General features: G+C 46.2%; 1 protein-coding gene across 11 annotated transcripts in view; it reads left to right on the forward strand.

Annotated features, from left to right (window-relative positions):
* AFF2 (AF4/FMR2 family member 2) overlaps nucleotides 1-24,381 on the forward strand; it is a 455,939-nt gene that overhangs the window by 360,930 nt on the left and 70,628 nt on the right. For all 11 annotated transcript variants that reach the window (XM_023249262.2, XM_023249264.2, XM_023249266.2 and 8 more), the window contains one exon: nucleotides 13,146-13,183. In XM_023249262.2, coding sequence (XP_023105030.2) covers nucleotides 13,146-13,183 — 38 coding nt within the window. The remainder of the gene's footprint in view (nucleotides 1-13,145; nucleotides 13,184-24,381) is intronic.

Consider the following 24,381-nt stretch of genomic DNA (forward strand, 5'->3'; position numbering starts at 1 on the left):
TATAAACAAATGCATCAGCGCGCATTAAGTGATGCGTCCAAGTGGCCAGACCACACCATTGGTTTGAGCTGACATTATACTTATAAACTTTCTCAGAACCCGGTGGCTACATTCATGCAAACGTAGTCCAAAAAACAAAAAAAAAGTCATTAGCTTTCGGGAGTCTCAGAGCATCTCATCTGTCATCATTGTACCTGGACTCACCTAAGGAGATCCAAGTTGTCCAAGCTTAGTGAGAGTAGATACCGGTCTTTTCCAGAAGCCCCTAAGACCTTACGCCGGAGTCTGCAACATAAAGAATCCCATGAGAATGCATTTCCAATGTGTGTATGAAAATGAAACGCAGGATCAAGATGTGTCAGTTTCTAATATGACATTTCGGTCCCAAGTCTCTCATCATCTACCCGCCACTGGTGCCCTCCACAGCAGTAATTAGCCAGGCTGGGCAGCTCCCGTGAACAAACCCCAACAGAACAGTTAGGATGTGTTTAAAGGCTAAGCATTATTCCTACAAACGGGAACATGGAGTATGAGGCTGGAATGGGTGAGCTGTGGAGACTAAGGACTGTTTAAAAAACAAAAACAAAACCTTTTCAACAAAAGGTTTCACCTCCTAGTGATGCTTTGAAGTCAGGGATACACAATCACTTAATGCACATAGTTTCAGTGAAGAAGCAATAGTGATTATACCCTGAAATGTTGGTTAAAAGTTTGTGTCTTTCCTCTACATTCCCTGCTGCATTTTGCTTTCTTGCTTGGGACCGTTTGGGAAGCAGATACGCCATGGATGGACACAGTTTGAATCTGGCTCTGCCTCTTACTGGATGACCTTGGGCTCAAGACCTAAGCGTGTCTGAAATGGGGGTCACAATAGCACCTATTTTATTAGGTCACAGAGGATTTAGCAACTAAGTGAATGGATAGAGTCATTGTCACTACCACCGGTAACAGTCTAAACCATCTCATGTTCTTGGAATGCTAGCTGCGTGACTTTCGATTTGGTTGTAAGGAATAGGATGTTAAAGAGAGCCACTGAATTAACTGCCTGGAAAACAGCGAGTGTGTGGCAAACCTGAGCGAAAAGGTTCTGTGTTGTCCTAACATGTATTAGCTGGGTGTGCCTGGCCGTGAGAATTACAAGTGTAGTTGTGAAGAATGTTCTGACAACCACAAGCGCTACACAAATCAGCGGTTATTCTTCCTTGTGGCCTTTTTAAACATTCATTGGAAGTCCCTTCTTTTGGATCCATTGGTACATAGATATTGCCCTTCATTTTGGCCTTGGTGTCCATAGGGATCTGCTAGGAACCGGATTGAAATGTCTTCACTGCCCTAAATGCCCCATAGGCATCCATTGGCTATGAACACCCTTTCCTCCCCTTTGACCCCTGACGAGTTTTAAACCAGACGTCACAGGGAGAAAGGCCAGGTTGCCAATGACGCTACACTAAGTCCTCCAGGAAAATTACGCGTCTCTAAGCATGAGTTTTTCTTCAAAGGCCTAATGTGGGTGGACAGCTGAGTCATACCTTTTGATTATGCTTCTTATTTCCCCTCAACTCGCCCTGGAGAAAGACAGAGGGTATGCTGTGATGCTGTACTCACGCTGGCTTTCAAATCTTAGGAGCTTCCCCGGAATGGGAACTAAATCATCACTTGAAATGGACATTGGACATTGGAATGTTTCAGAACCGTGTTTGAACTGGATACAGCGTTTTATAGTTAGTGACTACATAAATGTCCCTGGTGCAGTATGTTGGGTTTTTAAAAGCTGGATATCACTAACACGGTGGGGAACTACGTGATACCCATCACCCAGCTGACTAGGTCCCGGTTTTAGGTCTCAGCCTCCTCTCTTGGCCTCATAGATACAAAACCCCGCCCTGACCTTCCCCATACAACACTCACTGAAATGCCACTTTCCAGGCAGGCATCTGGGGCGGGCAGCGACGCCGGGGTGTGCCCGCTGGGGTTTGGCAGGCACGGGGCAGTTGGCCAGGCCTCTCGAGAACGCGCGCATGCGCGTTTCCTCCACGTGTCCTCGCCTTCAGTTTTCCTTTTGGTCAAATTTTCCTTCGTATGGTTCTTGGGACTTCAAGAACCCCTGAAAATGAGGAGTTAAACCTGGAATCAATTTTCATTTACAGCTGAGAAGCAGTTATTCATGCTGGCCTCGCAGCTCAATAAAAGATCCAAAGATATAGACCTTGTGCATCTCTTTCAATAGAAGCAGCCTAATCAGTCTCAAATGTTTTTTTTAACAAAGAAATTGTATTGACAGGTTTATTAAAATTGCTGTCTTTAAAGTTTTAAGCTACCCACAATTTGACCTAGTCCAAAGACTTCCACACGTTCTGGAAACATCTGCTTAACGTTTTAGTGCATGATAATCACGACGTCTGATTGACCCAGCCCTCGAGCGCAAATCGCACACTCTCCTGGCAGGACAGTCTGTGGGGCCCGGGCTCTGAACCCAGGCTGGCTCGGAGCATGGCTCTCTCGCGCCCCAGCCCTCCCAGACTGGCATTAGAAGCAGCACACTTTAGACACCGTAAAGGCTACAAAGAGATGGGTATTGTTAGAAACCGCCTTCAGGGCATTTGAACATTAATACCATCTTGTTATTAATGTGAATTAGACCGAAATGTTAGAGGACTTCATTTAGCTCCGTGAGAAGTTTAGCCAATGAGTCCTACGACGGGAAACGATCGGTTAGTGACCAGGCTCAACTCTTTACCTGAGATACAGCCCGACGTGGTGTTGGTGCTTTAAAAACAGAGCTGAACAATTCAGGTTTGCTTTGACCACAGAGGCCTTCCAATGAGTTGTGTCTGGATACGTTATTGCAAGTAGCTCCTCTGTACCCAGCTTTATTTAACCCGGTCTTCTTTCTTTTTCTGCCTGAGGATCACCCTAGTACCCCTAGAGATGGGCGGTTCATTCAAAGCGTCACTAGACGCCAGTATAGGGGGTGCATCTCAAGTATGTTAACATTTACGAAAACGTAGTGTCTTCGCAGCTCTTTCTCTCTACTCCGTAATTTTATTTTTTGACTGAAGGTCGCTGATTGCCTCACACAGGTAGCTTGCTTTTTATCCAGGCTCTTGATTTTGGTTTCACATTGGCTTGTTTGTTTCTGTTACTGTTGGGCCACCTCCCTGGCTAGGTTGTCTGTTACCGGACCGTCGCAAACGAGCTGAATTCCACGGTAGCAGAAGATATGAATATTCTGGCAGCTTTGGGATGTGTTCCTTATACCTGGGATGCATATTAAACTTCCAGGACATAGCAGCCCAGTTCAATGAAAGCCTGCTTTTATGTTCCAAGCGTGCTAACGAAAAACGATGTAGTAACTCTCGCGCCTGCTATTAGCTGGCTCTTTGGAAGCCGATGCGCCGTCGTGAATGCATTCGTTGTGACAGCAGATACCCTGCCCTGCTGTAATCGGTCCTCTGTTTTAGCCACAGTTCTCCCTCATCATGCTGAACAAGTTGTTACCTCCCCAGGGTTTCTCTGCATTTCCATTTACTTTGTTATCAGCGGAAAGGCTGGGGAAGGCCCTCTTCAGTAATGACATCAATATGGCACACACAGCAAGACAGGTCAGCCTGTCAGAGCTAAAGAAACAGCAGATAGATTAGGATGAAACCAGGTGCAAAATAACTTTGATAGAGTCTTTTAATGTAAACAGTTTATCTGTCATTGCCTTTCATTGAAATCCCCCACAAATGATAGAGTTTGGGCAGTTGAGGCTGTAGCATGTAGCTGAATAAAATGTGTACCTTGTCATACTCCAACTATCCAGCAATTAGAGAATGAGAGGACATTTTAATTTATTCATTAAAGACAGGAAAGTAAATAGGATAACATATAAGGTTAATAGAATAACATTGGCCCTCATACTCCCAAGACTGTGTTTCCCATTTGGCCGTATTAGCATCGAGACCAGATTAATAAGAAACTGCTTAGGGCTTGTATGATGTGATTTTTTAATATGCTCCAGGCAAGTCTGTGACTGTTTAGAAAACCTGAGTGCTGATTTTTTTTTCATTGTAATTAGCTCTTCTACATTTAGTAGCAAATATTTTGACTCGTAATCTCCGTAGATTACCTTTTTATTGTAATCTCAATAAAATGCTTCGAGCACGCAGAGAGGCAGAGAAGCGCAGCTGACGACCAGATACTGGCTAGTGTCCACTGCAGAGCCGCTGGGAGTTTTAATCGGACATTGGCGAGGGGGTGCTGTGCACCCTAAGAGCCAAACGGAAACAACAATGGGTTTGATCTGTAATTTCAGAAACGGTGACTCTTACGTAGGACAGGGATGAGCAGGGCCTCTTGTTACACGGCACATATCTGTAAAGTGCATGGCAGGGCTGGTGGGGGGTGGGTAGCAGCCACCTCTGGGAAGCTGGGGATCCCTCAGTTGACTTGAATTGAACTTGCCCTTGTCACTGCCCCTGGGATGGTCCCGTCTCCACTCTCACCCCACCCTTTGTTTGGTCCAAGCATGTTCTTTTCTTAGGCCCCTTCATCACCCCAAGTTGGGTCCCAAATCCCTGGTTGGAGCCTGTCTTGGAGTCAGTAGCCAACAAACCCCAGGCAACGTACCATGGGTACTGGAAGTTTGCTGGAAGTTTCCAAGTCTTCAATTTAATCAGGGTTCTAGCATATACTAGAGCAAAATGAGCATCTTCAGTAAAAGCTGGGTAATAAAACCCTGCCAGACTGAAAATGTGAGGTTTTGAAATTTATATGCCGGCTTTGAAAAATATACTGGGGGCTTTGGTTTAGGTCCCAAGAATGCTTTACTCTGTTCCCCAAATATCTGCCATCTGCTGGAAAAGCTACCAGGCAGGCTGCAAGGACCCGGGGTGTCGTCCTGAATGGGAAACAGAATCTGACTTATTCTTAAGCAGCTCTATATTTTTCTATTTATTTAGTAAGAGGAAAGAGCATAAGCATTGTAAATACACAGAAGAGGTATCCAAATTTGAGATTAGCTACCAGTCTAAGACTGGCCACTCAAAATTCAAGTAGGTGGGCAGATAAAAGCAGCAGACGCTTCCAGAATGTATGGGATGCCATAACCCATACTTCACAGACGATCTCATAGAACTCTTTGGAACATTAGACATAAACATTTGGAAACTTGATAATAAATCTTGTTTATTGTTAATGGAGGTAGACTCTGCTTCCATATTTAGCCGTGGCTCATGCGTGTATGACTGCATACTTGCATGTTGTATAGACTGCAATACTTATGTATTAGAATATAAAATGCCAGACTTGAAAATAACCGTGGAGAGGGGTGCCTGGGTGGTTTAGTTGGTTGAGTGTCTGACTTTGGCTCACATCATGATCTCACAGTTTGTGGGTTCAAGCCCCGCATTGGGCTCTGTGCTTACAGCCTGGAGCCTGCTTTGGATTCTATGTCTCCCTTCCTCTCTGTACCTCCCCCGGTCATGCTCTGTGTCTCTCTCTCTCTGTCTCTCTCTGTCTCTCTCTCTCAAAAATAAATAAACATTAAAACAATTAAAGAAAACTATTGTGGAGAGCCTTTATTCCAGCTGCCTCATTTTGCCAATAAGGACATTGGGGCACAGAGAAGTCGGTATTTGCTGTTGTGACATAATGGAAAATATATATAGGGATGCATTAGTCTCTGGCCCTGTTTCCTGGCATGGGGCTCCTAAAACCCTTGTGATTTCCTAAGTGATAAGAGCACTAGGAGCATCTTTTGTTCTGACACTTGGTCTTTGAACCCTTTGGCTGATACAGGGCACCAAATCCCTTGGAATTTCCTGGGTGATAGGAGTGTTCTAATGAGGTGACTCTGCATGGGCTCCTGAATGGTAGCTTCTCACCAGAAAGACAAAGTCATGATTAGAAGCTTGGAACTTTCAGCCCTGTTCCTCTACTTGATCCTGCTACACATGTGCACGTGCACGCATGCGCACACACACACACACACACACACACACACACACGCTTCTCTAGAGAAGGGAGAGATTGCAGAAGCTGAATTAACAATTAATCATACCTATGTGAAGAGGCCTCCATAAAATCCCAATAGTATGGGGTTTGGAGAGTTTCCAGGTGGGTTAACACACCACATCCCAGGAGCGTGATTGATGAACCCCAAGTCCACGGGGACATAAGCTCTTACACTTGGGACCGCCCAGACCTCACCCTGTGTATCTCTTCATCTGACTGTCCATCTGTCTCTTTTATCATGTCCTTTAACAAACCGGTAGACATAAGTAAACCGCCTGAGTTTTGTGAGTCGCTCTGGCCAATTTGTCGAACCTGAGGAGGGGGAACCTCTTGGTTTTTAGCCGATCGGTTAGAATGACAGGTGACAACTTGGGCCTGCAATGAGCATATGAAGTGGGAGGTGGTCTTGTGGGACTCAGCCCTTAACCTGAGGAGTCTGACACTGTCTCCAGGTGGAGAGTGTCAAAAGTGAGTTAAATTGTAGGACACCTAGCTGGTGTCACACAGAACTGCTTGGTGTGGGGACAATCCCTCACACATCTGGTGTCAGAAGTATGATGAGTGTGGTAGCAGTGAGAGAGTAAAGACGTCTCATAGGTGGAAGACTAAAGGGTTTTCTAATACAGGTATATGGATAATGGTGGGTGTAGTGTTCTCACCCAGAGGGTAACGTGCTCTTAAGGGACAGAAAGCCTGACTACACTAGTGTGCTGATGCTGAGGATGCATCATCAGTGTTCACTTCATGGAGGTTGTAGAATACTTTCATATAATGGGGTACCTACTATGCACTAAGAATATCCTTCCCATTTTCCTGCTCACATGTGGTAAGGAGAGAGCCTCTATTAGATAATAGAGGCTCCCACCAAAGAACACATGTCATGTTGTGAGAGGTGTCCCTCTAGCATGAGGGGCAAGAGGGGCAAGAGGGCTCAGGTTGGCAGTGGAGGGGAGAAAATTGAATTTTCAAATCCACCAATATCAGGGGACAATAGTAACTAAGTGCCTTTTCCATTGGTCCTTCTAATGGGGAGAATAAATAACTCAAGCCAATGTTGAGTTGCTCTGCCTGTTGTCTCCACATTTACTCCACTTAGAGAATGATTAATGTCAACAGAAGACTCTTCTGAGTGAAACATGCTTCTTCACCAAAGACAGTGCATTTTTCATTAAGTTACAAGATAGCAAAAGTTCAGGTATAAACAAAATCGCCAGGTGACAAATGGATCTTGCTAAAGACACTGGAAAAACTCCTACGAACTGCCATGTTAGCAAAATATATATACAAGAACAAATATGACCTGCTACCAGGCTACTGTTCAACTGGCACTAGGCAAGGTCTTGAATGGCAGGGTTGGTGAACTTGATTGATAGTTCGCCGAGCAGTAGGAAGCCATGAAGGGCTCTGAGAAAGTCATGGCCAAAGTGGAGCATAAAATAGGGATGGGGCGCCTGGGTGGCTCAGTCACTTAAGTGTCTGACTTCGGCTCAGGTTATGATCTCGTGGTTCATGAGTTCGAGCCTTGTGTCGGGCTCTGCGCTGACAGCTCAGAGCCTGAAGCCTGCTTTGGATTCTGTGCCTCCCTCTCTCTCTCTGTCCCTCCCCTGCTTTCTCTCTGTCTCCCTCTCTCAAAAATAAAAACATTAAACAAAATTTAAATAGGGGTAAAATAGAGAGACCAGAAGACCAGTGAAGGGGCAGTGGCCATTGTCCAGGTGAGTGGGAAGAGTAAGGAGGGGCACAACCTTCTGCCGAAAAGCAGACTGGGAAATCCACCCCGGCAGTGCCACCCTGGACTCCTCTCTGGGGTGGGAATCGTGGCCCCAGGTGCGCTCGCAGCACAGATCTAGATACACATATCCTAGAGCTCAGCTTTTCCTCCGGCGCCCTTCCGTGCCCAGAGTAGTGCCCAGGCCTATCCGATTCCGTGGCCGTCCGCAACTCATTTATCTGATCAATGTTTATTAAGTGACTGTTAGCTGCAAGATGCAGTTCCCTCCGCCTGGAACAAATTTCCTGCAGGCTCTGCCTGTCAGAATTCTATGGCTGCCCCTTTTCTGTCTAGCACGGGCCTACTTCATACACACATAGAAGTCAGTGAGTTAAACCAAAATGGGAGAAGCCCAGTACTCCAATGATAGGAAACGTGTTTTTACTTCCTACAGGTTCCAGGTTCAAACACGTGACGTTTTCCACGTTTCCTTCTGTGCACCTCTTCAGAGGGTTAAATGCAATGGGTGGTATTTTCCTAAAGGTTTCAGTCCCTGGATATACAGTCAGAAATTCAGGCAGGCATTCAGGTGTTGCAAAATGCTGAGTGACATTTTCTCCTCTTAATCTGCCATCCTGCCTATGCACGTGAGCCGCCCGCTGAAACCCCAGCCTATAGGATATAATGTGAGCCTCTGGCTGTTTCACTCATTCCAGTGAGGTCTATTTAAATGCCATAATTAAGCAATTCCTTTTTATATTTGGGCAAGTGTTCTCAGTATATGTCTCTTTACTTGATTTAACCAATTCTGGAGATACTGATTTTAGACCATCGCAATACCCTAATGATGAGTTCATTTGTTAATAGAGGGGTTTTCTCTTCTGAACGTAGGTGATCGATACAATTTACCAATACATGCCACTAGGTTAAGGTAAGGCCGTGTCTCACAGAATAGCCCTGTGAAGAGTTAAAAAAGGGAAAACACAGAAGCACAAAAGCCATGCAATCAATGGTTCTTCTGCCTTGTTTCCATAATGCCCCAATAGACACTTATTTAAAAATTATCTGAAGGATTGACTTTTCACTTTTTTTTTAATCACGAAATGTGTTGTATAGACCCAGCTTGGGTATATCTGCCAGCAGAATGCCAGGAGAAAAACACATAAGCGGGAGAGGCAAAAGCTATAGAGAGGAGTGCTAATAGAATCACGTTGTATGCTTGACTGACAGCATTATTATTGATTAAGGAAAAAAGCAGTACCTGAATACACAGCCTTGGAAAATGAGTCCACTGCTATAATATGTCTAGGCCATCCACGTGCTCACCTTGACAGTCTCAACAAACAGGAACCATACTGCATTGGATCCGTTTTCTGCACACCTGGGGCCAGGGCGAAGGCATTATCATAAGTGTGGCTATCACGGTTCAGGGCATGTTTCTGAAAAGCCCCAAAAGATTCTCTCGGTTAAAATAAATGAATGTAGTATACATGTTTGCTGGACTAGAAGAACACCGGGACAGAATTCCCTTACCAGAGGGTTTCTTGAAAGGTAGGTACATCCATCTACGGAGCGAGCGTTCGTAGCACTTTCTCCCTAAAGAAACACGGCGTTACGTATGCCATGGAGGACGGGACTCACCAGACGGCCACGTTCTTTCCTTCCTGCTTTCTGTTTTCTCAGGACAGCTGTAACACTTTCATGGTTCCTGTAATTCAGTATGGTCCCTGATTCACTTCGGCTTCGGCGCGGCCGGAGGAGTGTCTGCATCACAGAAAGGCGAGGTCCTTTCTTCATTTGAGGAAGATAGATTTAATGAGTGAGCACCTATGAGCGTGTCCTTTACCCCATCATCCCTCCTGAGGAATCAGTTCGTGAACACTCCTGGGATGAGAGACGAGCCTTCTCTCCGTGCGTGTAATTCTTCAAGATGCCCTATGACAGAGGGAGGGAGACAGAGACATTTGAGTGTTTGCACGAGCACTCGTGCCCCCACAGTGCCCCCCCGCTCCCCCCCCCCCCCCGCGTGCCCCCGACGGCACCTCGGGGGCCCTGACCTCGCTGCCACCAGCAGCAGCCCCTGAGAAGGTTGAGGGCAGAGGCCCACGTGAAGGTACCGGGCTCTGTCTCCTGCTGGCCTAGGCGTGTCAGGATCTAAACACATCAAAACCTCCCTCGGGGAGGACTTTCCAGACGGGAGCATTCTAGTCCGGAATAACTGCATACGTCTGCTAGCTGCTACCGGGTCACTAAGTCAGCAAGCCCATAAGCTCTCTGGCGGTGCCGGTGTGTGCGCGGAAGCCGGAAAGCAGAGCAGGCTGTTTCTCGAGCACCGTCGTGGATGCGGGCTACTCGCGACCGCCCTTGATCTAGATGGGGCAGGACTGATTATCTTCCTTTTTAAAATGAGGAAACTCAGGCTCAGAAGTGTCCGTCACCTTGCTAATGTCATGACGATAGTAAGTGGCAAAGCTGGGGGCGGAACCCAGGTTTCTGGATTTCTTTCTTTTCTTTTTTTAATATGAAATTTATTGTCAAGTCGGTTTCCATACAACACCCAGTGCTCATCCCAACAGGGGCCCTCCTCAATGCCCATCACCCACTTTCCCCTCCCTTCCACCTCTCCCCCCGCCATCGACCCTCAGGTTTCTGGATTTGTAGCTCATCAGTCTTTCCGCCGTAGTCCACGGCCTCTCCTCACACCATGGTGGAATATATTTTCTAACGTTTTCACTTATTGTATCATCCTTAGAGTAGAGGTGCCTTAGTGACAAGATGAGTGTCATGTTACGGAAACGCGGCACAAAAGAAGTAGAACGTAGGTATTAGAAAGCGTATAGACATTGCAAATTAAAGCAGCATGAGTGTTAACTATCTAGCCTCCATCTTCCAATCAGTTTAAATTACTTTTAATGTATGTTTTTAAACTCAAAATGATCTGTCCTCCCAATGTGCAACCCTCATAATGTGTGGTGAATTACACGAGATCATTTTGTTTTGATTCCCCTCCTTTTTAAGGGGATCTCCCATTTTGTACTTGGGATTGGTCTTTTCACGTCACGTCGTTTCAGAGAAAGGGATGTTCTCCCTGTGTATTTTGTAGACTACTTCTCAGACCCTAAAGACATAGATATTTTTCCCACAAATAATTCACTTAAGTTTTCTTCAAAGTCTGGGAGCTGAATAATTCTCTGTATCACGCTTGAAACAAAGTCACATCGCAGTGAGCATAAAGGACACACACTGTGAGCTCTGTCTCAGGTCTGACACTCCCTGCGACCGCTCAGCTTGGAGATCAAAGGTGCTGAGCACACAGGAGGGTGACGTGAGCACGTCTGAGCAGAGCGGTTGGCGCTCCGGAATGATCCCGAGTTAATTCCCAGAGGAAAGAGAACCTCTCGGCATAGACATTTTCAATCAATAGCCAAGCAGCCCAGAAAACATTAATTTCAATGAAGTTATTTTCCTATGATGGCTGTATAGAGAGACATAGGTTTCAAAGAAACTGGCCTCGAACACGATTATGTTCCTCCTGATCAGAGAAGAGAAGACATTTTCAAAAACCATGTCGCTGAATGAAAGCTAGGTTAAGCAATGTCACTTTGATTTCTCCCTCCCTGTCTTCTGCCAGTGGCCTGCTCATACTATCACTTCCAGCGTGCTTTCAAAGGAAACCACTCGAACAGCATGCTCGTTACTTTATGACATAGCCTTCGTCTTCTTTAAGCACAGACTCATTTGGATTAAAGAGATGGGGCGAAGTGGGTTCGTGTGATTTCCACAATGACACGTCTCCATCCCATTTCCCTACCCCGTTCCAACCCAGCCAGGACTGGGGGACGAAAGGCGGTAGAAAAGGAAGGTGCGGGTGTGCACAGGTGGGTAGACTGGGTCCGGCCCCTGCTCCCCGCCAGCATCCGCCTCTTCCTTTCCGCTTCCTTTCCGGGGCCGTCTCAGGGACAGACCTGCATCTCCGAACTACATGTGAGACGTGACGCGGGCCAGCCACACACCTATTGCTTATTTTATCATCTTCACCTGTTACCTCTTGCTCTCGCTTTCTTGCCGCTGTGCCGCCTGCCAGAATTCAACCCCGGGCACAGATGGTGAGAAGGTGATTTCTGCCACCGAGAGGCAAATAACCTGCCCACATATTAATGGGTATTTATTTACCTAGCAGCAGAACCCGAGACGTCGTAGGTGAGAAGGACTTGAATTCCCAGCACCAGTCTCTAAACTTGCGAAGCGTTTCACTTCTTTCAAACAAAATCGTTTCGAAGCGTGTCGAGCCGTAGTTAGGCGTAGGAGGCTTGCTTTGGGGTATTTCCTCACGCAGTGGTCACCCCGAACGCCAAGTCCAGCGTTACAAGTAGCTGCCTCTACATCCTGTAGGCCTCACCCACCTCCGAGATTCACAGATACGAAGGTCTCCAGATGGATACTTCTGGAAAGGGTCTGAAGGTCTCAGTGCTCCCCATAGTAAGTGTTCTTTCTATAGTCTGAAAAAGTCTAGGGGAGTACAAGTTTGGTTCTGATTACATAATTATGCTACAGAAGTATGAAAAAAAATCATCACTGAAACCCTCCAGGTGCTTAAACAGTTTGATAGACTGTAGCCATTCTGCCATCAGCGCCCCCAGCTGTGTTGCTTAGCAACATTTTAATTCCAGAAGAATCGAAGGAGATGCAATCCCTGTGGAGAGGGAAACAGAAATCTCTAAGAGGGCTGTTGACAGATGATCTGAGTTGTTTCTTCTAATATACTGTGAAGATCACTAGCTCTTTTCATGAATGATAAATGGACTGTACACAGATCAATGGGTTCAGCAATAAACTGGAACCAGGCTCCATGTCTAAGGCGACACAGGCCGAGAGGCCCAGAGATTTCCTCATTTCGATGATTTGGTGTGTGTTTTCTTAAAGGTTCCACGGGAGGACATTGATCCGAGTAGTCGGTCGTCCCTTGGCCTTTTGTGGTGTCTGCTAATAAAAATGATTTTAGAAATGGCTACTTTGGCCCTGCTCTCACCACGCAGGTGCGGCCAGGTGTCAGTAGTCAGGCAGGGTAAACGGGTCCCTGCCACAGATCTAAAAACCCGGGATGGGCCCATGACTGTCCCCCACCCCCCGCCCCTGCCTCTCCATCCAGTGGTAATAACCCAGGCAAGCCCACCCAGCAGGTAAGATTTGAGTGCAGGGTGGGGAGACAGGAATGACTGTCTGTGTCTGAAAGCTGCACTTGGACAGGTAACCATGTTCCCTGGGAGAGGAAAATTGCTTTCTGCGTCTCCAGTCTGCTTATCGCAAAGCAGCCTGCTTCGGTTAGGTCCTTATGTTTCGGAAGAGCATTTTATATTGCTTATTGTTTGGTAACTAGTTGCAAAGATTATGCCTGCTAATGTTGTCTAATTGCATTTTTTTTTTCTTCTGCTTACAGGCTGTTGAAAAGGCAAAACCTAAGAACAATCCTGTGAAGTAAGTTATTTTTTATTAGTTGGCATTTTTAATTTGAATGGACTCCATGCATGTGAAGAAAAATAAGGTCGTAAAAGAGACCTGGGATTTCAAGTTCGTCTCTGTTTATGACAGTCGACAGACAAAAACAAAACAAGGGGGTGGGGGAACCCACCAACACCCAAAAAGGGCTAGTGGGGACTAGCTTTTATTTTTATTTTATTTTTGCTTGTGGTCCTGATGACTAAGTGCCCCAAGTCGTGCCCAGTTTACATAAATTAATACGTGCCATCCATGAAGAGTTGCCAAATACTATTATAATCCCATTCGAGGCACGGCACTTCAGGCCTTTGGGTTTTGCGCATGCTAAAAAGATTATATATTTAATTGCAAACCTTGGACCTACGACAGAGACTTAAATGGCTAAAAATGTGCCAAGTGATTTCCAGCCACGTGGGGAGCTTCGGCACCTTGGCATCAAGGCCTTGCTACCCTGTTAATGAAAAGCTCATAAGAATATATTTAACTAAAGGTTTTTCTAGCTAACAGAGAGCTATTGCCAAGGCATTTTTATGGGACACTCTTAAATTATAAACAAGCAGCGCCGTATTCTTTTAAATATAGTACATCTTGGACATCCTGCCTCTTCCAGAAGGGAGACTTTCAAATTAAGAAGGATGTTTGCCTTGTCATTTGGGTTTGTGACATCTGATTGCACTGTTAATGCATACTAGGCCCACCAGCCATATGGCCTAGGGAAGTCCTGCTCTCCTGTCTGGGTTGTTACAGGCCTCGCAGTATCACGCCTCAAGGAACTCCGCGTTAAATCAGGGTAGCCCTGTCCCGTTGTCGTGGGCACTGAATGCAGAAATGGGGGGAGTGCGTTGATATTTAATAGTTTCTGGGAGAATGGGTCAACTGATAGCGATGGCAAGACGGCTGCTTTTCCAAGTCACCGAGGTAGTGTTTAGCACACCATTAAATCCAACCTCTAGTTCATTTTTCCAAAAGGTTTCGTGTCCTTTTTCAAATTCATTTTTCTTAGGCCACAGGACATTCCTTATTGGCTTTTGTAGCCTCTCGAGGAGCTTCTGTCGTCTGGAGATGTATTGTGCTATAGTCATCTTAGGGGAGTATTTCCAGTAGCTGAGTTTCTGGCTGGTTGTTTGATTGGGGTTGAAATCTTCTCTGCAGCCTGATTTCTTTCCTGTCTATGCCCTGAAGGCTTCTCTACCGCCAGCCTGTGGCGGGATTAGAGGGTGGTGCTAATGAGGCCGAGGCCAGAACTGCTAGTCCCTGGGTGGGCCATTAGCAATCTTCTTTCCCCTAGTCTTATTGCACCCTTCCCTCCCGTCCACCGGTGTGCAGATGTGTGCCCCAGGTCACAAGGGATGGGGCAAGGGCTGGAGGAGGGTAAGCCCAGGCCCTCAGTGGGGCAGACATATCCAAGTTCAAACCCCCCCGATAGGAAGTAAGACCCAGGCTCCATCTTGGCGTGCTCCTTGTAAGGATTCGATTTTACAGATAATGTGTGTGTGTGTGTGTGTGTGTGTGTGTGTACACAATATATATATTATGGGTTCTGGCTAATTCACGGCGAGACTCCCATCTAATGTCTAGCACCATAAGTCGTGTGGTAAAGAGAAAACGGGAAAAACGGCAGAGCCAGAAGATTAGTGATAGAATATGGAGCTTTTTACGTGTAAATATATTTGAAAATCTGCTTAGTAATAAGCCTCACAATCAACTGGTAGATGCTTAGAATTGTCTTCTAATTAAGTAAGATGCTGTTCTTGGTGTGCCTTTGGGTACCGGGCTACATGCGGGCTCACGACACCTAGCCCAGCCGCCCAGCCACAACCGCTGGGCACTTGAAGAAGAGAGATCTCTTCAAGACTTTAGCTCAGGGACAGAAATTCCAGAGCGTGGGTCATTTACACTGCCTGACAGCATAGCCAAAGCGGAGTTTTTACAGTTTTGTGCGTAGCGGTCCTCTTTCTGGTTCTGATGTCTGACGGAGAATTTTGGTTACACACAGTGCACTGAGACCTCAAATAGAGTAAGGGTTCAACCCATGTTTTTGTGACTGAATGAGCAGGTCAACACGTTGGACACATCCCAGAAAACAGTCCTTCCGGGAACCTGGCCTGGAGGCTTCAGGAGACGGTTGGCCGTATGCTAACTAGAGTGTCAGACCGGAAGGGGCCGTCTGTTGTGACAGATGAAGTCATCCACTACCCTCTTATTCTCGGCTCGCGCCACATATGAAATACTCCCACGTTGCTCTGGTTCATCCGAGCTGCTTTGCCTCTGACCAGTCACTGGCTTGATCTTCTGTGCCAGAATTGACATTTGATGGAGCGCACGATGGAAAGCGTATACAGTCTTGCTGGAAAAGTAGAGGTCTGGAGGCATTTACAAATAAAGCATGAACGCACATTGGTGCACGTGATCATATGTGTGATTGGATGTCGTCGTCTGGTGCAGGGTTTGGCAAATGGTTGGGGAAAAGAAATCAAAAGAATATTCCATGACATGTGAAAATTACATGAAATTCAAATTTCAGTGCCTATAAAAAAAGCTATATTGGCACACAGCAGCACTCATTTGTTTCCGTATTGTCTGTGCCTCCTTTTGTGCTACAGTGGCAGAGATTAGTTGCGACAGACACCGTACAAACCACACAACAAAAGCTGTTTACTACCTGGCCCCTTACAGAAAAAGATTGCCGACCTCTGCCCTCATTGGTCAGGTAGAAAAAGGCACAGGGGCACCTGGGTGGCTCAATCGGTTGAGCGTCTGACTTCAGCTCAAGTCATCTCGCGGTTGGTGGGTTTGAGCCCTGCATCAGGTTCTGTGCTGACAGCTCAGAGCCTGGATCCTGGTTTGAATTCTCTCTCTCTCTCTCTCTCTCTCTCTCTCTGCCCCTCCTGTGCTCTCTCTCTCTGTCTCTCCTCCTCTCTCAAAATAAATAAACTTAAAAAAATACAATAAAAGCAGGGGTGCCTAGGTGGCTCAGTCAGTTAAGCGTCCAACTTCGGCTTGGGTCATGATCTCACAGTTCATGGGTTCGAACCCTGTGTTGGGCTCTGTGCTGACAGCTCAGAGCCTGGAGCCTGCTTCAGATTCTGTGTCTTCCTCTCTCTCTTCCCCTCCCCTGCTTGCGCTCTTTCTCTCTCTGTCTGTCGAAAATAAATAAAAATGTTTAAAAATTTTTAAAAATAAAATAAAGAGAAGAAAAAGGCACAGATGTAAGCTTTTCCATGACTGTGCAAGTTAAATTTATCAGCCCCCCTTTTTTTTGGCCTTTAAAACATGGAGCAGGTGTTTACTGAGCCCTTTTCACGGGTTCTGAATATCTGGGGATGATGTCCCACCCAATTGTCATTTCTCATTCAGAGCAAAGAGACCGCTCCTAATTTACTATCTTTGAAGTCGTTACGCATATGAGACCTATTGACAGAGCAGCTATGTGTCAGAAACCGGTGAACACAGAGCTAGAGCATACTGCTAGCCTTCCAAGTTGTATGTAGATGGGTATATTGCAAAAGGCACGTGCATGTTCCAAAATTCCATTACTCCCCAAGATCTGACTAAGGCTAAGCATACTTTCAATCACAGTGATGGTAAATGACTCACAATATCCATTTAGTTGGTCTGTTTTCCCCTCCAAGGGTTTGCTTCCTCTTCCCCATTTCTCAAGCACTTGTTCAATTTACTTTTAATGCCTTCATGGTTGTAAGGTTCTTTCGACACCACAGGGGGACCGTGGTACACATTAATTACACTCCATAGAAAGGAGAAATTAAATATATGCTTAGTGAAGGTAAGCCCATAATGTACCTGGATACACTAATGATTCTACCCTGAAACATTAAATATTACCTCCGAGGGTAAGAATCAAAATGGAATGTTCTTAAGATCAGTGATCAGGACAAGAGATGCTGGTATATTTCTCAGTCTGCTGGAGCCGTGCCGATATCAAAGCTTGATTAGTATGTTCAAACTGTGGCTCTTTAATGTGTCAGAGAGACTTTCACTTGTATGTTAATGGTCTGCAGCAATTATCTTCAAGCTTTCATTGTGACAACAAGGCCTGAGAGATGTACAGATTTCTTCTACCATATGTGACTTATCACATACATTTTTTTAAAAACACATTTCTGTTATTAAGACATATGTGATAGTACACTTCTGCAAATGTGAATTGCTTTTGGCTAAAAGCCATGCACTAATAAGTTGAGTTGAATCTAACCGAGGTTGACATCTGTTACCAAAAGGAGGGGCGGGGGGTGGAGAGGGAGAGAGAGGGAGAACGAGTACAGTTGTCAAGCATCACATTCTTCCTTGCTTTTACACTTTAACAACGTTAAACAACGTAGTTGTTGTCTTTCACAAATCAGGATCAGAATCCACTCTGCTTCGGAAATTACAGCTTTATTTACGAGCCAATCCATCTTACAGATACGGTGGTTTCATTATTGAAATTGACAAATAGCCACAAAGATTGTCCTGCCCATGGTGTTTGTGCATTATTCATTTATTCACCCAATGAATATTTATTGAGAATCTACAGCGTTCCGGGAACTGCGATAGATGCTGAGGGAATTAAAAATAAATCTGACACAGGTCTTACCCTCGAGGAGTTTAGAGTCCAGTAGGAGAGATAAAATCGGTTTGTAAAGAACTAAATACAAGATAGAGAGAGATGTTTGTTAAGTAGGAAACAGATAGAGTACAAGGGAAGCTCTAAGGACAGAACGTGCTTCCAGTTAGCGCTGGTGGAGAAGGTGGGGGGACGGGGAGGGACATTTGCACCAGGACTTTAAAGACTTGGTTTGAGCCACTGGTGCTGAGGTGACAGGCAGTGCAAGGTCAGGTTGGAAACCAAAGCTCAGAAGAAATGGTGACTTAGGGACCTCAGCATTGAGGAGCCCTAACTCGTTACTGTGAATCATCATTTACTCCCCTATTACTAAACATAAACAATGAGTCCATAGACGTGGGATCCAGTCCTCAATCGAACACTAGCTTATGGTATGGGGTTGTACATGTTCCTTCCTTGCCGCAGACCTCAGCTACATTATTTGTTTGGTTCTTCCACCTCTTGGGAAAAAAAGCCAAAGCTTGAAATCCTGTTTTATAATTATTTTAGGAAATGTTTGATGTTAAGGTTTGATGTAGATGCACACAAGCAGGCACACTGTAAAGATCGCATGTATAATACTCCTGTTCACACACACACACACACACACACACACACACACACACACACAGAATGCCATTGCCCATCATTTCTGTCTTGTGTACCCGTGAAATGAGGGACAAGAAGCCACATCATTAGAATCTTAAAGAGATACGTTAGATAGAAGATGGGCGTGGCCCCAAGAATGTTGAGTTGAGTCATTTAAATGACCCCTCGCAACCAGAGGTAATTTTGCAGTTAGAATCCCTATCTCTTAAGACGCTCTCAGACACACGCACATCACCGCTGTGCAGAACATCGCTGGAATCACCACATCGTCTCAGAATGATGGAGCAATGGATTCTGTACTGTGTTCCACCAAACATCAGTCTTGCGGGGTCTTCTCCTTTGGGAATAAAAGGCTCCAGCACCCTTTCCTGGAGTGCCCTGTGCATATTTGAGTAATGCAGGCTCGAAGGAGTCCTGCAGAAAGAGGCTTCTTTACCTTTGTCTTAGCCAAGTTTTCCCAAATGTGTTTGGCCAGAGGACAGCCCGACCTGTGTTTTGTGGAACACAGAACTGGATGCGCAGGGCCATGGGAAATAAGATGACCCCACGGGAGTGTGGCTTCCGTAGGTAGTTTGAGAAAACCAGGGCCCAATAACTTACGTCCAGTCCCTAATAGGAATGTTTGCAATGAGCAGGCTAATTTACAAGTCAGCCATGGAAAGGAAAATGGGGACTATCCTGAGGGGTGGTCCTCAGCTAGGGGAGTGGGAGCTTTGGGTGAGGTCCCTCTGAGTGAGATCTGTGAAGCCAGCAGTCCCCAGTGAGCGTCATAAAGGCCCAGTCATTTCCTGATAGTGAGGCACCCAGCCCAGTGCGCTCCCTGTGACACCAGCCAAAGTCTAGGCAGCCTCTAATCGGCTCTGGCCGTTTTAAGGGTAGTTAAAGGAAAGAGAGCAATCAAACCTCTGTTTAAATGGCTGCATAAATGGTGCTGTTTATGTTGTCCGGATAGCTAAAATCGGATGCAGAAGGTCTCAGCAGGCATCTGCACAGCCCAAAGTTCTGGCCATCCTCCTTTTCACTTGGTAATGGGACTCGAATCATGGAGGCAATCCCAGATGACTGCCCAGAACCCTGGGGTGCCGGGAATTCTGTCCACTGTGGACCCGCTGCCTCTTTCTCATCACCTCTTAGGACACACACGTTCACTTCCAAATTTGTTGGTGGTTTTGAAAGTCCTACTAGTGAGCGGGGCGCCTGGGTGGCTCAGTCGGTTGAGCGTCAGACTTTGGCTCAGGTCATGATCTCACGGTTCATGAGTTTCAGCCCCGTATCGGGCTCTGTGCTGACAGCTCGGAGCCCGGATCCTGCTTCGGATTGTGTCTCCCTCTCTGTCTGCCCCTCCCCTGCTCGCACTCTGTCTCTCTCTCAAAAATAAACATTAAAAAACTTTTTTTAAATAAAAAAAATGTGAAGTCCTACTGGCACACTTTTTATACCAGTTTGTCTTCTTAGAGTGTGGCCTCAAATGTTTCCAATCTTAACGAACCAGCAAGTTTGCTGGCATTCGAACAATTATGCCAACTTCAATTATGGTAACTTTATGTCGATAAGGAAGAGTTTCTTCAAAACTGCAAGCTCGTTGGTTTGTCTCATTAGCATCTCCGATCTTTTCGGAAGCATCATGAGCACCTCTTTTCTTGAGGTGGTGAGTTAACATGCTAACGACCACGATGATGAGATGGAAGTAGAAAGCACCCATTCATTGGTGAAGCGACAGCACTCATAAAATACTCCTCTATCCAGTGCTTTATAAAGTACCGGGCAACTTTCTAACCCTGTGCTTCTTAGCGTGTGCCGCTTAGAAGAGAACAGACAACTCTTTCATCCGTTCACCCAGCCCAGCCCACTTTGGGGTGCATACGATTTCCAGCTATAATTTTATTTTAACATCAGTGTTCGGCAGTCTTTCAGAAAGCTGCTGAAAACTCAGAAGCACGTAGCCGATCTGCTAGAAAGTCAGGCAAGCCATGCACGTGCGTCCTTTGGACAAACATGAACTGTTCCAGGCTCGGTCGATGGGGAGAGGAGTAAGGTAGAGTGTCTGCCCTGAAGGTCCTCACTCTCCTAAGGAAACGGCCGCCTCGCTGCCCTGCAGAATAGACAGGCTCTGTGAGGAAAGCAGAGGAAAGTGTGTGCAGCATCTCACGAGGCCCAGAGGAAGAAGCGAGCACCTGCTCGGTGTGGGCTCACCCTCGCTCCACAGGAGTCCCCGGGTGAACCGTGTAGGGAGAGCCACTCAAGAGAGCCGGACAGCACTCGCAAACGGCATGGCGAGAAGAAAGCAGAGATTGTGTTGTGAGCCGTGTCTGGGAGGTCGAGGCAGCCAAGGAGAGGGGGCACTTTTCTAGATGGAAGGTGATGATACCACGTTTGTGACTCACAGGAGAGCAAAGAAGGGACACGTGCCGGGACACAGCCAGAGATTCGGGCCCCGCTTTTGACATTAAGAGGAGAGCAGTGCAGTGTGGACAAAACTAAGAAAATGCCAAAAAAGGATTCTTTTGTTCTAGAAAGTTAAAGGTTAGAGTTAGGGAAGGATTAGAAACCTTTTTTAAACTGTTTGCAGAGAAATAGATCTATCAAATCCTTCCTGATTAGATCTGGCTAATCCTTTTCGGCAGACTTTTATGTCAATCTCCACACACGCAGGGTTCCTCTAAGCATTGGGCTGCTCCCTTGTGGCTTTATCGACCCTTGATTGTTTCTTACATTTTTAAAAACTGTGCTTTCATATGGTTCCTTTCACATTATTCAAACGTCTAGTATTTTGGGCATGGCACATAACATTATTATTCTAGCTTCATTTTCTGAATTCATTGCACAGACATAAAAATTCTTTCTCAATGTATTTTTATCAGCCACAGACGTAAGCACAGTAGGGTTATTTTGATTTCTAGGGAAACGAGGCATGCCCCCATGGTAACTACACGCAGGACTCCAAACAGTAAATCAGCCCTCCATCGACCACAAAATATGTTCAAAGTCAGGAGCCTGGGGTCATGAGTTATTATTTAGTTGACTGAAATAGGAAGCATAGAGTTTCTGCTTTTATTAAAGCTTTTGTCTAAACCAAAAGCAGTTATCCAGAGAGCCAACATTAAAAAAAAAAAAAAAAGGTAAACCATTCTTCCACAGGGAAGTGTTTCCATTTGTAGAATTTACAGCACGGGGATAGATTACATGTCATTAGAACCCAGTTTCTGTACACACACGCATTTATGTACTCTGTGCCTCAGTATCCCCTCCTGCCCCGTGGTGATTTACATCCAAGATGGAGTTGGTGGTGATAGGCAGATAGAGCAGCCGTGACTATAGAAGTTCTGAAATCTCTTCCTTGGTGTCTCTTTCTCTGTCCTCATCACCCCCTAATATCTGACCACTTTCCTTCCTCCAAGACCATATCCCCACACGTGCGTGCCACGTCGTTGGGGAAAATATTTCAGAAAAGCCTTGTGGCTTTTTCTATTTTTTTTTTTTTTTTTTTTTGCAGCTTCAGGGAGTTTATGACTGTACACCTCCACGGAAGCCCTGAAGCTCACCGTGCATCATCAAACCCTGCAGTGTGAGCTACCAGGAGTCTGATAATAATAACACCTACACTGGAAACACCCCTTATTCATCTCCCTTCCACTCAGTAGAGATGCAGATTACTACGCTGGCTAAGTGAAAGTTTCACTTGCCTCAAGCTGTGATGCGACAAATTAGACACGCTAGCAAACCTGCTTGAAAGATAGGTGTGGGGGCGCCCGGGGGGGCTCAGTCGGTCGGGCGTCCGTCTTTGGCTCAGGCCATGATCTCACTGTTCGTGAGCTCGAGCCCGCGTCGGGCTCTGCGCTGACCGCTCAGATCAGAGCCTGGCGCCTGCTGCGGATTCTCTGTCTCCCTCGCTCTCTGCCCCTCCGCTGCCCGCACTCTGTCTCTCTCACAAAAATAAATAAAACCTTAAAAAAAATTATCAAAAAAGATAGGTGTGGATGTGTGTATATGCCCTCTACACATATATATGTACACTCGCTCACATATAACTGAAACCCCACCTGTTGCCAAAAATGGATTTGACGCGACTGAAACAAGATTGTAGGGGAGGGTGCTTAAAGGAAACGGGAGACCCTGCTGTTTGCTAGCACCGTAGAAGCATCTGTTTACATACGCGTAGCAACTAGAAAAATGCTGTGTGGTTTTGAATTCACCCAGGTGAAGGCTGCCGGACCATGACAGAACTAAGCACGGCCGGGCCCTTCTGCAGGGACGCCATTGGGGCGCAAAGCCTGTTGGGAGATCCCCTTGGAGAATGCCATCACACGCGCGGGAGGTTCTTCCGCCGGTGCTTAGCGACAGGTGCTAAATCTTTGAAAGTGGGTTTCACTTTTGTAAACTAGCCCAGGACGGCGACTCAGAGCCATGGATGTTGAAAAAGTAGCCAGCGAAGGAAATGCACGCGGATATTGGGTCAAAACGATAGTGATGTTCCCTTGTGGATAGTGAATGCTCCAAGAGGAATGTTAAAGGCTTTGTGCAAGAGCGACACCATTGGACAACCACCCTGTGCAAAAGAGCAGTTCCTCCCACCCGTACCTTCGCCATCCCCTTTAGGCTCCTTCGTTGTCCACTTTAGCAGTTACCATCGCACTGTATGTGTCTGTCTGTTAGATCCATCCATCTCATGGTCATTTCTCTGTGTTTTGGACAATTACTGAACTCGTTATTGGCCCTCATGTGGGTTACTAACTCTGTGCTCCATATTGGTTTTAACTCCAAGGCATTTTAAAGTTAGTTTTACTGTCTTTATAGCACTAGAGTTTCACCTCACGGATGATTCATTCTCCTGGTCTATACCCAGCTGCCGACCGCAGGACATAGCCCCATTCTTGATCGTGAAGGGAAGGCACAGGGGCAAAGGTGTCAGCTGCACTTGATGTCATTAAGCATTTTCGAGAATGACAGAAGGCACAAGGAAGGCTGTCTCCTCTTTTTGAAAGGCCATCCTGACGCTCAGAAATTAGCAGGATGGGGCACACAGCAGCCAGTGCCAAAACACACACACACTGGTCCTCTTCCTCAGAGCTGGGAAGGCTGAGAAGCGCCTTCCCCACGGGCCCATAGTCCCAGCAGTTGTTGGATGGCTCCACCGGTACTTCGGCAGATCCCTCACTTTATATCAATGTGTATGAAAGAAACCAAAACAAGAGCATGTTTCAGGAAATAATACCACCACAGGGTTACTTTTGCCTCATACAGCATCTCCTAGAATGGAATGGCCTGATCTCCTCCCTCGGGGATTGCTGTCACGCTCGCAGTAATCGAGGCTGATTTTATTGGCAAATCACCTCTGGATGAGGAACACACTCCAGAGGAAACTTTGTGTGGGACGAACTGTTTTCTGGTGCCGGTGGCACGTTAGCCAGGCCCGTGCTGTGCAAGTTCCCAATCTTTCTGCTCGTTCAGGCAGCACATTCATTAGCAGCCCTTCAGGCAGTGTCGAATAACTGGACATATTAGGGAAATTTACTTTGAATTGTTTTGGAGACTTACTGGCTAACAGGTCAGTAATCAAAGTGTAGCTTTTAACATGCACATTAAATATTTTACTGGTAGTGGCAGGACTCACTATTGTTTGTACTTCAAATGCTTGCCATAAAACCATTTTGCATGGGGTCCCTGGGTGGATTGGTCGGTTGGGCATCTGACTTTGGCTCAGGTCATGATCTCTTGGTTTGTGAGTTCGAGCCCTGCCTTGGGCTTTGCACTGACAGCACAGAGCCTGCTTCGGATCCTCTGTCTCCCTCTTTCTCCACCCCTCCCCAGCTCTCTTTCTGTCTCAAAATAAATAAACAGTAAAAACAAAAAAACAAAAACCATTTTGCCTAATGATTTAAGTCCTCAAAGATCCTGGGTCAACGACAGGGCAGAATTAGGGAGGGCAGGATAAGGGGAGACAGGATGGTGATACCGGGTATTGAGG

This window comes from Felis catus, chromosome X (assembly GCF_018350175.1).
Source record: "Felis catus isolate Fca126 chromosome X, F.catus_Fca126_mat1.0, whole genome shotgun sequence".
Classification (NCBI taxonomy): Eukaryota; Metazoa; Chordata; class Mammalia; order Carnivora; family Felidae; genus Felis; species Felis catus.